The sequence below is a fragment of the Thalia democratica genome, chromosome 9, assembly GCF_965202585.1.
Source record: "Thalia democratica chromosome 9, ktThaDemo2.hap1.1, whole genome shotgun sequence".
Taxonomy (NCBI): Eukaryota; Metazoa; Chordata; class Thaliacea; order Salpida; family Salpidae; genus Thalia; species Thalia democratica.
This window is the reverse complement of record NC_139173.1, coordinates 34,492,117-34,509,789: the sequence shown is the minus strand read 5'-3', so window position 1 is coordinate 34,509,789 and position 17,673 is coordinate 34,492,117. Positions and strand designations below refer to the sequence as shown.

The window sequence follows — 17,673 nt, the reverse complement described above, 5'->3', positions numbered from 1 at the left end:
ATTAGGTTTTAGTCTTCAGTTTTGCAACCAGATTTCAAAGAGTCATTAGGCCTATCAAATAAAACAAATATATATGTAACATCCTTGTCATGATTATGAATATCTTAATTTTAATACATCTCTGTAACTTTAAGATACACAATGAATAATAAAATTATCACAACATTTAAAGGATCATAGCTCGTTTGCAGAAATACTAACACACGATATTGTAGTCCGGAGGGTTACATGACTATTCAAATTTCGACAATTTGGGTTCTTAATAATTCATCTAAGAAACCATATCTTAAAAAGTAATGTACTTGTGAAGCAATTAAAAATAAGTTTGTAGGACTTAACTAAAATCTACAAGGCATTTTTTTCATTTTGCCTATACTTTAAATATTTCATAAGAAATTCAAAATTTACAACATTTTTAAGCTTATTTTGCAATACCTCTAATTCTGCAAAAAAGGCTTGTTGATATTAAGACCTACATACGTTTATTTCTTTAAATGCACACTACTTTTGGAGTTAAGATCCTATAAGATTTAAAGAATCTGAATTGTAGTGTACCCAGTCCGAATACATGTAGGAGTGCCAATACCACGTCTTAAGAATCTTTTAGCTTAATGTTGTTTAACAGCTATAATTTATTTGGCTTAGGTATACGTTTTAGACGACTACAATGAAATCTAAAAACTATATTAAAACATACCTAAAATCGAATTTACCAATGTTTCTCAAAATCAAATATAACTTAGATTTTATTGTACATAAAACTAGTAATTTATGTCATATTTATTTTCCCAAATTAATCCTTTTGAACAGATTTCTTAAAATAAAAAAACTTGTAAAATTAATTGTTATGGATAAATATGACAATTATCCTACGTATGTGAACAAAAATAAAATTGAATTATAATAAAACTGTTATTTTTATTTGTCAAGATGCGTTTCAGTTTATAAAATCAACTGCTAATTTATATCATCTTTCTTAGTTTATTCATAGACTTGACTAGTAATAAAGTAAAGGGATTAACAGTTTTAATAAGCTTTTTCCCATATATTTTAACTCTTTATGTAATTAAAAACTAAAACCCGCTTTAACTAATATACTAAATTGATATATTTTAAATTGATTAACACAACGTGTCATAAATAATACTTTAATGTAATTATTATCTAATGTAAACAAAACTACTATAATTTGTTCATTAATTACAATTTATTGTCCTAGTGTAAAGAAGACTCGATGCGAATTTTCTAAATTTATTCATCAACTTAAGCAATGAACTTGTAAGGGATGGGAGAAACGAGCTCCGGCTCGACGCCGTGGCTCTTGACGAAGTGCTGGGGCCTCGGCTGGGCGGGCATCCTCTTCAAAAACACCTTGGTGCCGTTTGCCCTGGCCTCCTTCCTCTTGATCTCGTTGGTCTTGACCCTCTGGAGGAACCCTTGGCGGGACTTGGAGTGCTTGATGTGCTCGATGCGGACATTGATGCGCTTGGGCAGGATCCTTCCTCTGTAGATTGAATTTAATTTTTATAAAAATGTATCTCTTTTTAGTTAAGTTGTTCAAGTTACACCTTAAACTTGCTTCAAAAAAAAAATTCTGTTGAAAATACTAATGGCCAACATTTATGATACCATTTATAAAGGACAGTAAAAAATCTTGCAGTAAATCAGTTCAGCAACACTGAACTATTTAAAACACAGCTCCTTGATTTTATAGAGTTATAGCTTCATAACTTTAAATGTTGATACAAAATAACTTTTAGATTGTTTTATAAGGATTTGAAATTAAAATTCCATGTTTAGCCCTTAAATGTCAAAAAAGTTGAAGACTCTGAAAGAAGTCTTAATCGCAATGCCTGAAAGTTAGTAAAGATTTTTGAATCCTGAATTGTATTTATATAAGCTAACAAGTGCTAATGGAATGTTTTATGGTTTTCAACTTCTTTTTTCAAATGAAACAAGTTTTTAAAGCAATTTTTATTATTTTCTCTGACTAACTTAATGACTAATATGAAAAATGTTGTTACGCTTTTTGTCATTCTTTTTTCAGGGATAGTTTTTGAGAAACTTCTTCCAGGTTTTTGAAAATACTTAATTTTTTTATAAAACTAAGTTTAAGACAATAAATTGAGACAAGATTGAAAATTATTGTCAAGCTACTTTAAATGTGTTTAAAAGAATTGCTGAAAACAAAAATTACCTTTGGTATAGATTTTGTATAAATTGAAAATTTTCAACTTTGCATGTAAAAATATTTTAAAACTTCGGGTTTTCTTAATGACTTTGGTCCAAAATTCAAGGTTTTGTCGGAATTTCTAAAATTCAAGGTTTTTCCAGGATTCAAGATTTTTTTGCACCTGTTTCTTATAACGCCTATTCAATCAACAATTTAATTGTTTGTTAATAAATCATTAAATAAACAAACATTTTAATAACAAATAAAAATGATTAGACATTTTTATTCATTTGTCATATAAAAACAATATTAATCCTAAAACTATGAAAACACTATTTCAGTAGTTTGGATTTGCGTTTTTAAAGAATGAAAAGTTCGAAGTAGTAAAAAGCTTAAAGTGTATACAACACAAAATCTTATATTAAATGATGCTTGTAAAAGTTGCATTATGCTGAAACATGATAAAATTTACTTAATTTAACAATATAAGAATTTCAAAATATCATTTATAAATCTGCTGTATAAGGTTCAACTTATACAGGGTTGCCACCCTTTGAGTCAAAAAATCTTCCCGTAGTAACAAGAAACTTCCTTGAGTTTCTTTCAAACCCTTTTTTTTTTTTAATTACCATGTTAATTCTATAAGTGTTGAAAAACTTGTCGCAAGGCTAAAAAATTTCTGAATAATCATTTTGAGGGGAATAAAATTAACTTTTTTAAACAAAATATTGAATCTGGATTAACTAAATGTCATTCTAGAGCTAGAAAAAATTTCCCTGAGATTTTTTAAAAATCTTAAAATTTTCCTTAAAGTTTTGGAAAAAACCAAAACTGCCTTGAGTTTCCCTCAGTTGAAAAAAGAGAATCAAAATTCCCTGATTTTCCCTGAATTTCCCTGAGATTTTCTACAACTTGAAAATTCCTGTATTTTCCCTGGGTTCCCTGAGTGTGTGTGGCAACCCTGCGTATAGCTCATTTTATTTTAGTTCAAACAAGCAACCCAAGATTTTTAAAATAAGTTTCACAATCAATAACTTGAGCTTTAAACAATATATAGATTGATGCTGGGAAATACTTGATAATTAATAACACGTACGGGGTTGCCACAAATTGAGATGGAAAAAAAATCCTGCCTTTTCTTTATCAAAATCTCAACTAAAACTTGATTCAAAAATACAAGACCAAAGACTTAAAATAAAATTAATAGAATAGTTTTATGTATTTCTAAAATTCAATTAGACCCTGAAAAAAGTTTTATTTGCAATACAGAAGGAAAAATTTTTAGAATAAGACAAATGTAGTTTTTAGTGAGCACATCTTATAAGAATCACTAGATAAGATAGATAAATAATCTTTCTAATAAGAGCTTTTTTTATTGACCTTTCCAGACTTTTTTTAAAAACCCTCATTTACTTTTTTGGACTTAGAGGAAACCCTGCATATATTGCAGTAAATATGCAATTGAAATATGGAAAAGGAGGCAGTTTCTAACTTTTAAAATCTAATCATTACCTATTTAACTTATAAATTGTTTTCAGCAAGTATAAAACTGGATTAAAAGTTAAATTTAGCTGTTAATTTAACATTTTAATCAGAAGAGTGCAAAATGTTTATTTAAGTTCCTTAAATTTTTAATTTTTTAGTGGTGATTCAGGGTAACCTTTCTTTATGGTAAAAAAGCCAGTCTCAGTGGCAAAAAATAGCCTGAGGTTATAATAAATAGAATCAAAATTTAATATGAGTCTTAACTTGGAAAAAATATATAGCTTATGCCTAATTATATTAAAACAATAACATGACAAATTAATAAATACACAATATTGAAGAAAATAAAGCATATTCAGTCAAAAACTTGTCTGAGTTTATCAAAAAAAAAAGTCCAACTAAATTTTTTAAAAATAACAATAGCATGAGTCATTCTGAGAGCTTGATTACTAGGTTAAGTAGAACAATTTTTTATAAGAACTAACATTTTTTCAAAATAAAAAATTAAATTTATGTATCATGTACTAAAACTAACTGTGGTTAATATCTAAATTGAGTTTGTAGAGAAACTTTTTTTATTAGAAAATTAACAAAAAATTGAATTAAATTTTGCATTAATTGCTATCCATGAAAAAAGTTGAAAATTCTATAAAGCTTTTAAAATCAAAATCAAAGCTTTCAACTATTTTGTAAAATTTGTTTATGTTTTTTGATAACCAAACAAAGAAAAAAATAAACAAAATAATAAATATGAAAAAAATTAATAGCTATCTTTGTATTTACAAAAGCAATAACTTATTACAATTTAGAACAATCCAAATATTTATTGTTGTATAGTGAATAACTTTAAACATAAGGTTTACATAGTTAAAAAAATATTTATTAACAACTTTTGACTAACCTGACTTTTTTGTTGACAATGATACCAACAGCATGTCTGGTCACGTTGAAAACACGTCCGGTTTTGCCATGGTAGACTTTGTGTGGCATACCCTGTTTTATAATTACAATATTAATTTTGATATATTTATTTATAAAAAAATTCATTGGCATAAACTTTAATCACAAACAAAATAAAAACTATAAATATTGGAAAAATATTTACATAAAATTTGGTAAAATTAGATTTGGTCAACACATCTTACGTGTAAAAAATTATAAACTTTTTGACTAAAAAACATATTACCACTAATTGAGTTGTGAAAACTTAAATAATGTATTTTGAAAAAAAATACAACTAAAACTAGAATAAATTTCTCTACTATTATTCACTTTAATAATATTTAAGTTTCCTAATTTGTAAGTTACAATACTGACAGTATTTTTTCATAGCAATTATAAGAAGATCATATAAGTTTAAAATTATATTTTCGGACTCTAACGTTGTGGTTTAAGCAAAAAAAAAGCAATGGCTACAAAATTAGAGTTAAGATTATAACAAGCTAAATAATTGGCTTGGATATTTTTGTAAAATAGAGATTTATGGCACAAAGTGCAATTAAAAATTCAAATGACCTTTTGGACTGAACCGTCTCCCTTGATGTCAACGATGTCACCCATCTTGTACTGGGTCATCAGCCTAGAGATGTTGGGGTTTCCATGGTGACGGAACTTTTGGGAGAACATGTACCTAGTACCCCTTCTAATACCTTTGGTGTTCGTCATTTTTATGGATTGTTTTTAACCTGAAAAAGATGATTTTATAACTATATTTCTATATAACATACAAATGTTAATCATCACTCTCTAAATACACTCTAGTTATCATATAATACTTTTTCATTTAACTGTTTCAACCAATAAAACATTGAACTTGTGTAAAAGTATAATAAGAAATAATACACAACCAAAATTGGTTAAAACTCTACACCTTTATATTCAAAAGATATAAATGCGGAGCTAATATAATGATTATTGGTATACCAAAGTGTTGCCACCTAAGGCAAAAAGTCAGCCTGGGTGAACAAATAGGGGTGAAATGAAAATTTATGTTAATGTTTAAAAAGAAAGTAGCTAAGAACACTTTGAATTAACAAAAAACATAATAAAAATTAACTCATAAAAAGTCACATAAGCTGGCCTGGGTAAGCCTGATTTATATTCAAGTTTAAACCAGCCTGAGTTAATCTAATCAAAAAATAAAAAACTGAAGTATTCTAGAGTAGCCTAAGTTTGTTCTGTTAAAGCTGAACAATTGAAAGCATATGTAGGAAATATTAATAGGTTAATGACAATGATATTTTGTGCTTTTTTGAGAGTAAATTTTCTAAAAAATAGTTATGGTGTAATAATATTGTGCATTTAATTGATAACTTTCCATCTAACTTCAGTTTGATAAAAATTGTACCTTGATAAATGCAAGTAAAATGTAGTAGACTTTACTTGGTTATTTATCATTATTCAAAGGATACACATCAGTTATTGTATACTAGAAGAATATCAACTTGTATTATGACAACCATTGTCTTAATTATTATAATTGTCCTCTTTATAAGGAGCTGTACCAACAATATTAACGCCATCAGTATAAATTTAAGGTTAGATATCAAACGTTAAAAAATTATTTAAAATCAGAGCAGATCTCAAATTCAATTAAGCTCAATATAATATCATAGTTATAGTTTTTGATTATTTTTCATGCTTCTGCAAAAATTATTAAAATATGAATTTTTACTTTTAACAGTGACATTTTTTTTTGTAAAATTAACTTTTTCATTTAAGAAAAAAAAAGAATTGAACTAACAGTGAAATGTTGTTTATTTATTTTTATAGTTGAAATTATGTCAGAAGGTTAAAGTTATTGCATGAGATTAATTATTGGACAAAGTTTAGTGGAACAGAAATGTATATCACTCTTAAAACAGGAATTTACTTTATTACAATCTAACTTTTAAAATTTCAGTTAAATTGTTAATTTTGATTTAGATTTCTGTAACTTGATTAAAAGACAAATTTAATTTGAGTTTGATATAAAGCTGAATGTTATTATATCACCTTAAAATTGTTCCAGACAATGATAAAGAAATTTGATAGTTTGTAAATTAGAGATATAAAAATTTTACTGTTTAACAAGCTAATTGAAATAAAAATATTTGAATTTATAGTGCTAAGGTCAAAATATTTTTAAGATTTAATTTATCACATTTCATAGACATTAAATTTGTTACTGTTACACTTAAGAGTGGCATCTAATTTTAGAGAAATTTAGTTTTCAGCAACTCTTTAAGGTTTATGAAAGTACAAATTTTTGGGTCTATTTTCAATTTAAATTTAAGGTTGTCAAATAACAATATGTAAACTTATCAATGTTGATAACTATATTAAGTAGTATAACAATGTTGAGAGGATTATTAGGAAATTAGTTTACATGTGTTTATTATTAAAATAAATTGATGATGACAGAAAAGAAAATTCATTATGATAGACTATTAACTAAATTAGGTTTAACTGCTTAACATGAAAAATTTGGTTAAAAGTTAAATTTGATCAAAATTGCAGGTTTTTTGAAGATTTAATAAATGCTTCTCAAACTCTAGGTTTTTCCAAGATTCCAGGTTTAGTGGTAACCCTTAAATAGATACTTTAAGTCAAAAACTAAGTTTTAAATTTTGATCACTATACAACTAAGAGATTTTAAGCACTTCCAGCAGCCCCTGAACAAGCTTCACTCATGAATGTGGGCCAATTAATGATAAAAAAATTAGAGGAATTAATAACATTTTATAATTAAAACTTTTGAACCAAAACACAGATAAACAATACTATTTAAGCATTTTTCAGTTTTATTTTTGAAAGTTTTGATTTAGTTAACTAAGAAAAGGGTTGCCACACTTTTATCAAATTTTTTCCAGGTTTTCCAACTTTCTTCCAAGTTTTCAAATATACACAACTTTGGGTCTAGTATAGGCAGATAATTTATGATAAGAAATTGAGTTAAACAGTATAAAAACATTGAAATAATTCATGCTTAACCGTAGAGGTACTTTAAATGTTTGTTTTCTAAAAAAAAATTTGGTGAGGACAAAATTTTTTTATTACAAGATATATTTTGATGTGAAATCAAAACTATACTACTTAACAAAGTTATTGAAATTCCAGGTTGTTTCAGGTTTTCTTCAAAGTTTCTTAAACATTTTGCATAAATTGTCAAATTCTTTGATTTTCCAGGTACAATGAAATGTTAATTAGTTTATGAAGAAAGTTAAAACTTATCCCTCTAAAAAAGAAAATTGTAAATAAGAATCATGATTACAGTTAATTTCCAAAAAAAACAACACTATACTTATTTAAATTCCATCAAATGCTAATAAAATAATAATAATATACTAACCTCAACCAAAAAGAGCTGTCAGGCTTAAAGAATATTTTATGAGAGTTAACACAAATCTTAAGACAAAATGGGTATTTTTTTTATATACTCTTTCAGTTTATACCAGGGCTTATTTTAAATTTTAGAATAATGTGAAGAGTGAAGACATAAAAGCTTGTTACTAAATTAAGCAAACTTTACTTTTTATTACTGGTAGTTTCTTTTTTATTTGTTTCAATAGATTTATAAAAAAGTAAAATACTTTGATGAACTATACAAGTTTAAGTTTGCATGTTGTTTTTTTAACAAGAAAATAAATTAAAAGATAAGTAAGTATCTAAAACAAGCCACAAGCTAATTTAATAAGGAAACTAATTTTTTATTAAAAATGCAACAAACTTGTGTAAGATTCTGTATTTGATTATGCAAACTATCAGAATTGCCACCTATATGGAATTCTGAACACTGAATACTCTTGAACACCTGATTATTTTAATTTATGTTTAAATTTCGTGCTCGAGTCGTTTTTGCAAAACAAATAAATTAACTAATATAAACATATTGATATCAAATTAATGTTTTTTTTAATTCTTTGTACATTACTTAATATATAAAATTTAACTAAAACCACCACACCAACTAAAAATTAAAAATAATAAACGTATTTGAGTACAAAATATTGTAATTTAATAACTAGACTATTTTAAAAATTAAACTTAGTAACAGACTGTGGCCTGTGCACTTTTTTCTAATAAAAACACTAAATTTTTTTATTAAGATATTTTTTTCATACCTGTTACGAAAACAGCAAAAAAATGTTTTTATTTTTTTTCTTACTATAGTTTCGAAAGCTTGTAGATGTATTGAACAAGTCTTGAAAAACTGTTTTTAAAAAACAAAAAAATTACTTTATAATTTTTCATACAATAGTCATATGTTTTATACTATAGAATAAAAAAACAATAACAAAATTTTTTTTAGCAAAAATAATGTAGTATTATGTGTAAATAAATTATAAAATCTACAGTGTATAAAGTTATATCTTTAACTAATTCTGTTGCGTAGTTGCAATAAAAAAAATTCATTCGTTATAACACTGTCCTGGACAAGACGTTTAAATGTATCAATAAATATATTGTTTATTGAACGATAAAAAAGCACTCAAAAAGTTTGGTCTGAGGACCTGGTGTACAAAGGAACCTTTCGGTTATCAAGTTGTACACCACATGCTTATAAAGTTTCTTACGAGCTATTACACATAGTTTTTTTATCATTTAAATCTTCAGTAATAGAACAGTTAGTTAAATAAAAAGAAAAATGAAAGGAAATAAAACTAAACGAAAATTAACTGAATTTTGTGTTTAATAATGTACTTTGAATTTTGTTTAGTAACATAAGAACTAAAAAATAAATATTAACTTTAAAATAACTTTTAAAAGAAGATAAACAACACTAATAACAAACGTGTGAATATTTGAATTATAGGTTACAACCTCTTTAGAGAAAGTAAAATGTAATACGCTGAAATATTTTTATAAAAGTATATTTATAAGTATTTTGTGCTAAAAAAGGTTATTTTTATATTATTTAATAATATAACTTGAACAGTAAAAACAATTTTACATTTGAATAGTTAAATAAACTACTTTTAAAAAATTTAAAGAACTTTAAAGAAGTGATTTACACAATAACTGAACTTAACTTTTATAAATGAAAATATAAAGATAAGTACGGTGAGATTTATGCTTTTTATGAGAAAAAAAAACAATAATAATTTTAACAATATTGATATCAACTACAACAAATTTCCTTCTTTGGAAAATATAATTTTTTCCCCATTTTTTGAATAGTTGTCCAAGTCTAAAACTATAACAAAAGAAAGCAAGCAACATTTACAAACATTATAATAAGATTTTTTTCTTTGCTTTCCTCAAAAAAAAAAGAGATTTTTCAACTTAAGTTTGCTTTAAACAGTTATCTTAGCTTATTATTTATTTACTTTATTTTCTGCTAAAGTAAAAACATCTATAACTATTTTTTTTTAATTGCATGCTAAAAAAAAGTTTGTAAGCATAAAAAGAATAGTTTGTAAATATTCTAAACTTAATTCAAAACAGTAATCTTAGAAAATAATCTTAAAAAAAGAACTAGATAGAAAATGCTAAAACCTAGACTAAACCAATGTTACTGTAACCAAACAAATCAACTTTCGAACAAAAATGCAAAAAAAATAAAAAAATAAATAAAGTTTTGGGTATTAAGTGACAAACACTATTAACTCCTTAAACAAAAGTAAATAGACGAGTAGAATGATCACTAATGACCTTGAGAATCACTATTTAAAAGAAAACTTTTAATTTCATCCTGGAACTTTCCAAAATGACTTATATTTTTTAAACATAATGGTAGCTTAATCCATAACTTACTTCCTTGGTAGGATAGCTATTTATGACCTATTTTGCTGTTGAATCTAGGTAGGAAAAAATTTGTTTCTGAAGACCTCTATGATAATTATGGACATTTTTTACACTTTTATAGTAATTTTCAAAGTTATCTGGTAACAAGTTATTGTATAACTTAAACTTAAAAAGACCTATTTCATATAGATACAGACTTTCAATATCTTATATTTTTTCTGAGTTTTTAATTCTCTTACACTACCATCATATTTTTTGTAATGTATGCATCTAAGTTCTCTGTTTATGAGAACATTGGTATAATATATACATTTTTTATTTGCTCTTCCCAGCACAACAAGCCATATCTAACATAGCTCATAAACAAAGAATTAAAGGTTAAATATATTGCTTTTTCATTTAAGAAGTGTATGGTTTTATATAATAAACCTAGTGTTTTTTGTGATTTTGTTTTTATAGCTTCTATGTGTTCTGTCGATTTTAAATTTCTGTCTAAAATTATTTCCAAAGTGGTATATGAATCGATAACCGAAAGATGTTATCGTGCTTCGTGCATAAGTTAAAAACTCTAAAGCCAAATATTTTGAACACTTTTTTTGGAATTTTTTAAACAATGCTGACACTTTCTCCTATTTATAAGTACATAAGGTTTAATTTTTTTTTAAGTAAATAAAAAAGTAGAAACAAAACATGCTTAATTGAACAGAACAGCTACAATAAATGCATTATTACTTTTTACAAGTATTATCAACATCTTAAAATCTAGTATGCACAGCACACAACTAGACAGACCCATTTAAAACACATATATTCTACTGTACTACAGTAAACAGTTGTATAATTTGAAAACCACTTACTTAATCGAATAGTTTCTTTGCTTTGTACACCAGGTCCTTAGACCAATCTTTTTGAGCACTTTAATTTTATCGTTTAATTAACAACAGTACTATATAATGGGCAGTTGTTATATCATTTTCATTCTATTAAACTTATATACCTAGCCTAGTCTACTACGTGCTATACTTATTTTAAAGTTCTATACTAATAAAAATCAATTAAAAAATAATTTTTGTACTACAAACATGAACAGTATGTTAATATCGCTGGTTTGTGTATAAAACTTCACAGCGAGTTTATCCATTGTTATACTAAACTTAATAAGATAATTGTTTATTTAAATTTTCATTTTCAAAAAGTATAATTCATTATTTTTCATTTCACGTATTATCTAGTTGAAAAACAGTTATACAACTTAATATAGTTGATTTATATAACTAAACACAGATGCTCGTTTTATAGTTGCAAAATTAGCTAAGAAATCAAACTATTGTAAATGCTATTTTAAATAAACGTTAAAAAGACAATAAACTTAAATAATAGCAACGGTTGTTTCTTTATTTAATTTTTGAGGTATCTAGACTCTTGAGTCAAATGTTCTTTTGCAAAGATATTAAAAATTATATATAAAAAAAAACTTCCATGTAATTTTTTTGGGCCTTTGTAGTTTAGGTTTTCAATGAAAAAAATATTGTTGGACTGACTGAATAATATATTTATGTTATATTTGTACTACTGCGTTTTTTAATTTTTCTAGATATGCGTTCTATTTTTGCTTTATTAACAAAAAATCTGATATGCATGAAATGGGATACCAGTTCCATTTAATTTAACACCAAATATTATAAAATCAGTCAACAAGAAAGCAAGTTTAAATTTGTAAGATATAGTTATATTAAACAGCCACAGTGTGATTGCAGTGATTATCTAGTCAAGACCTTCCAGATTTGGAATTCAGTCATTATTCTAAATGTTTGTTGTAAAGTTGATTTTTAAAAAATGCTTACTAGCTTACTACTCATAAAATTATTATTTTAGTTTGAATTTCAATTTAATTATACATTTTTAAAGCATATTTATTCATTCTGTTAGATTTAATTCTTGTGTAAAAGTTTTGACCACATTTAAAGTATTTTATATTGTTCATGGTTCTTTATATTTGTTATAGGTTGCAATTGTTATTTAGTACAATGTGCTCATTTATTATCATGCTTTGTTTTAAAAAGAGTAACCCTAAGTATTATTAAATATCAGTATTAGTTAGGTTAATCTTATCATTTATTTTCTATGGGTTATAGCGCAGGTTTAAAGTCAGTATAACCATACCTACCATTCTATGTAGGTTATAAGCCTACTAAATCAAAAACAAATTTGTTTTTTGTGTTATTAGTATTTAGCATTAAGTACTTGACTATATTAAAGCGTTAATAACTACAAGTTTGTGGTTAAAAATTATTTGCTTTTATGTTGTTATACAAATTTATACATATACTATATTAAAATATGTTTTAACTTTTGTTTAAACAATTAACTTTTTGTGGTTTTTTTTTTGATTTATTTCGTTATGTGTCTTTCTGTTTAAGTGGCCTGGAATTTGATGCCTAGGTCCATCATATGAACAATAAACTTGCAATAATAGTAATATGTTGAAAACAAACGTGTGCTAGCTCTAAAACTACCAAAAAGAAGTTTTCGGCACTTCAATTTCAGAAATAAAACATAAAGCAAGAAAAAAAAAATTAATCATAGTCATACAACTATAGAACTTTGTACAAATATACAACATTGTTTGTTCTTGATAACTTTTTAAATTTACTGCTGCTTTACTTTTGTGAGAAAATGATTATTTTTTTGATTTCAAAAGGCCGTAAGGTAGCTACTTTTTATTGAATTCAAAAGTTTTAGTTTTGTACAAGATATGTTTCTTATAGCACTTGGTATATTTTTGTTTGAGTTGCTAAAAACTGTAATTCTATAAACTTGACATTGTTTTTTATACTTTTTTAATGAAAACGTTTAGGGTTTATAAAGCTTGTTTAAAAAAAAATTAAAAAAACAAATACTTTTTAGAGACTTATTTAGTAACAAAGCATGCTTTTTTTTTGTAAAAAAGATCTATTGTTTTGAAGTTATTTCGAAAAATTAAATATGTAAATGCTGTACTTTCTTCAAAACAACCTCTAAAATTTAAGTGAATTTTTTATCAGTAAGTATTGAAAAAAGTTCACAATAAGTTTTAAAAAATATGTAGCATATAAAATAAAATCCTCTTTTAAAAATTTTAGTTATAGTTTTTTATTTGGTTTTGTAACCAATTGTATTTTTAGCTTCCAATTGTGATTAAAAAGATAAAAACTTTTTGGCTTGTATTTTTATTATAACACAACACAATCATTAAAGTAATTACGCGTTGTGCTTAAAAAATTTGTTTAAATAATCCTTTTGATTATTTCTACTTCTTACATTGAAAAACTTACTTGGTCTACTAACAACAAGGAATACTGTGTAGTATAAATTAATAACTCCTTACAGACTTTTACAGGACTTTTTAGTAACTGTTGTATGTTGTTTTTACGTCCTATGTATAATTAGTTTTGAAATAAAAGTATAAATTTTTAACATTAAATGTATTTTGGTATTTTGTATACCTGTTACCTAAATTTTTTCAACAGAAACAATCTAGCTAAAATAAGTTCAACTTATTTTCAAATATAAACGAATAAAACTTTTGTTAATGAAAAGAAATTTACATTTACATAACTTTGCAAACTAAAACTGATACAGAAACTAGTTTAAAACTTTGTAGTATAAAAAAACTCTATTAATATTTTTCGCTGATTATCAAAGAAAAAATTCCAAAATCAAGAATTTTAAGAAAAAACAATTTGTAGTTAACTATTATTTGATTGAAAGTAGCTAATCAAAAATAAGTGGTGGATAACTAATAAAAACTTAAAAACGATTTTTTGTAAAAAAGTATAACCGAAATGTTTTTGTTTATAAAACCAAGTATGCTTCTGATAAAAAAAAGTATATTTACTTTAGAAAATTTTTCTATGTACAAATATCTGAGTTGAGGAAGTAACTATTCTATTAAAAAAAATTAAACATTTATCTTTAGCGTCGCATACATAGCTTTATGTAAACTAACAAAAAATATAATAACTTTCATAGTTTAGATATAAATTGAACCGCTTATTTTTGATTTATAAAGCACATTATGGTTCAAAATACTTGAAATTTATACGTTAGCCTTGTTTAATGTTTTTGTTTATTTATTTTTTTTTTAGTTTACGCATTGTCCTAGACAAGATGTAAAACTGTATCCAAGTGGTGTGCGATTCGATAACCAATAGGTTTTTTCATAAACCAGGTACTAGGACCAATTACTTGAACCATTTTTTTTCATCCAATAAACAAAACATTTATTTACTAGAGCTATGATAAACAAATTGTAAAGCAAAGTAAGATAGTATTTATATTTTTTATGCTTCTAACTTAATTTTTACCAAAATAAGGTAATCTATTTAAATTCAGGATATCTATTTTATTTAATTCAGTATTGGAAACTCAAAGTACTGCTTTTAAAAAGAAATGTAAGTACTTAATTAAAGACTTGTGAACTTTTATATTAAAGATTTTTACATGCTAACCTACAAAATTAGTTTTTTAACAGTCAAAAGAAGCAACAATTAAGTTAATCAACAGTTCTGCAAGTAAAATAGAAAAGTAAACTCTTAATTCAGCGACAAATGAAATGAAGCCTGTTTTGATTACAATCAACAAAAACATCGGCGAATGTCAGCAGAGTAGAAGTTTGAAGTTTCGTTTGCCGTGAGACAAGCTCAAGTTTAACAAAAGGGTTGATCATACCTATTCGGTAATCATATCTATATAATTAACCCTTTGTTTCGATTACAACAACTTTTTTGAAAATTTATCACAAGTTTTTTCTACGTAATTAAAACCATATATTTTGCATTGAGTACATCTAATGACCTTCAAACTGACTGTTAATATATCAGAAAAATTGTTTAAATGTAGCTTTTACATATAACAATAGGAAGTAATTTTTAAAACTGAAAGAAAACGTTGCAACTAAATGACAGTTTTGTAATACAAAGAATTAATAAAGAAATCTGCAATACTTTATTTGCTTATTGAAGTATTGCAAATTTCATTATTATTTTTTGTCCTGGACACGACTTTAAAGTGTATCCTAGTATAAATCTATATAATATGTATCCAAAATATCTATGACTCGATAACCGAAAGGTTTTTCCGGACACCAGGTCCTAGGACCAAATATTTGAGCGCTTTTTTTTTCGTTCAGTAAACAATAATAATTTGGAGTAATAACTTCAGAAATAATTAAACACCGACAAAGGAAAAATAAATCCAATATAAACAAGATTGTGCAAACGGGAAGATTTAAGGTAATTATTTTCATATTATTTTGTATTTTGTAACGTAAAGAAGAATAGTAAACTTTAGATTCTGAGTTGTAAACTGGCTCGGTTGTTTAAAACGAAGCGTAATTCGATTACGATAATAATATCTTTTGAAGATTTATTGCAAACTTATTTAGTGTAATTGAAATCATATTTTGCACTAAGAAATTTATACACAGCTAAACTATATTTTTACAACCTAAAGAAATTTGTTTTAAAAACCATAACCAACAAAAAATTTTTAAACTTTAAGCTTTTAAAATATAGTTTGAACGCGTTTTAAATTCAAAAAAGGAATTTATTTAGTTGACAGATTTGTTTGTTTACAAAAATTATGTTTTAAAGTATCTTTATATTACGTAAATACAATACAAGTTTGAAACGTATTAAAGTTTAGTTAAGAATATATGAAATTGTTAACTACCTTACTATTGAATTGATTTTACTGATGTTTAATTCACTACAGCTTTCGTATAATATACAGTTTTAAAAGTGCTTTTACTGACTAACTTATTGTTAAAAACGGTCGAAATTCATTTGTAACTTTATTTTATGCTTTGTAACACATTATTACTTTTCGTTTCAATACCTTAACGACATGTTGTTGTGAAGATATCGATTAAATTTCTTAAAAATTTAAAATCCAATATTTACAAAAAGTTCATGAAATATTCAATTTAGTTATACTAAAAAGTTAAAATTTAAATTAATTAAAAACGATAATAAGCATTCATCCTACGCGTTTGTGAGCAGTATAGTGACGTAACGACCAAAAAAGCGCTGAAAAATTTCAAATTAGCAATTAATTAGTAACATGATAATTTATTAAGTACAATTTTTCCTTTGAAAACTGCGCAAGCGAAATTTGACAGGGGATGGAATTCCTCTTTATATTTAATTATGAAAACCTTAGTTACTAATTAGCTTTGTTTTAAACTAACTTGGTAGCATACATCAGTTTCCAAGATTAAAAAAACAAAAGTGGTTCAAACAAGAAGTATAATATATTGTAAAACAACTTTTGTGTGAATAAAATAAAAAATGCCCCGTGTGAGGATCGAACTCACGACCTTCAGATTATGAGACTGACGCGCTGCCTACTGCGCCAACGGGGCTGTGTGAGATGCTAATAATTGTATTTATAAACTTAAAAGTTTTAGCTTCCGCACTTAAATGTGATACACTTAAATGTTGTTTGTGATTAAACTAAAAGTTTTCTTTTGTCTTAAGAAATCTTCTTTTTTATTATAGTTCTGTGTGTGTATTTTACAAAAATTTTACCAAAACTTTATAATCTATAACTATGCATCCTTTTAATGTATAAGCAACAATAGTTTATTTTGGTAGTTTAAAGTGTAGTATGCTACTTGTGCTGTATTGAAAACAACAAACAATTCTAACTGTTCTCTATGTTTACTTTTGAAAGCGATAAGTAAAGTAAATTTATAACTTTCAGTTCAGCTACAACAATTGTAAGTATTCGGTTTAAAAAAAATTTCCAATTACAATAATTTCCATAAAAAGTTTTGCTTGTTCAACTATTTTATTATTTCCTTTATAAGTCAAGAATGCTTTCAACTATGAGCTCCTTTCTTAATTTGAAGAAAAAAAAAATCAGGAAGTTGAATTATTTTTTTACAAAAGCTTCTTTTAGTTTTTATTCAACTACTTATAGGCTAATAAATTAATGTTCTTGTTCGCTTTAATTGCTTTTCAATAATGTTGTTATTTCAAACCGTGCTTTTAACATTTTACTTTCAAGTTATTTGTAAGTAAAATATTATCAAGGAAAACTTATTTTTGCTTAATGGAATAGTTTGAAGTATTCCATTTGTTTTGTTATCTTACCTTACCTTAAAATATTACACAAATAAATTAATCTTACCTTAAAATATTACACGGAAAATTTCAATGTATTAAGATTATGAGCATTTAAATAGGTAAATTAGATGGTTTTTTTCAAACTAAATGCAAAGAAAAGTCATTTTAAACATTTTTTTG

The 17,673-nt window shown here is 25.3% G+C and overlaps 1 protein-coding gene and 1 non-coding gene across 2 annotated transcripts; both read right to left on the bottom strand.

Annotated features, from left to right (window-relative positions):
- Window positions 1-1,238: 1,238 nt before the first annotated feature.
- LOC145844731 (large ribosomal subunit protein eL21-like) lies at window positions 1,239-8,033 on the bottom strand. Its single transcript, XM_082952153.1, has 4 exons — window positions 7,989-8,033; window positions 5,174-5,343; window positions 4,560-4,651; window positions 1,239-1,504 (listed from the first exon to the last, which is right to left on the bottom strand). Exons 2-4 carry the CDS (start codon window positions 5,321-5,323, stop codon window positions 1,264-1,266), a joined length of 483 nt encoding a protein of 160 aa, XP_082808279.1. The 5' UTR covers window positions 5,324-5,343; window positions 7,989-8,033; the 3' UTR covers window positions 1,239-1,263.
- Window positions 8,034-16,714: 8,681 nt separating this feature from the next.
- Trnam-cau (transfer RNA methionine (anticodon CAU)) lies at window positions 16,715-16,787 on the bottom strand. The gene has a single exon. It is a non-coding gene; the product is annotated as a tRNA-Met (tRNA).
- Between the last annotated feature and the right edge of the window lie 886 nt (window positions 16,788-17,673).

Excerpts from the sequence above, each read along its gene's own strand:
- LOC145844731 (XM_082952153.1), bottom strand. The coding sequence starts at position 5,323 with ATGACGAACACCAAAGGTATTAGAAGGGGTACTAGGTACATGTTCTCC. Across the intron at positions 4,652-5,173 it reads GAGACGGTTCAGTCCAAAAG|GGTATGCCACACAAAGTCTA; the intron begins GTCATTTGAATT and ends ATTATAAAACAG. Across the intron at positions 1,505-4,559 it reads ATTGTCAACAAAAAAGTCAG|AGGAAGGATCCTGCCCAAGC; the intron begins GTTAGTCAAAAG and ends TTCAATCTACAG.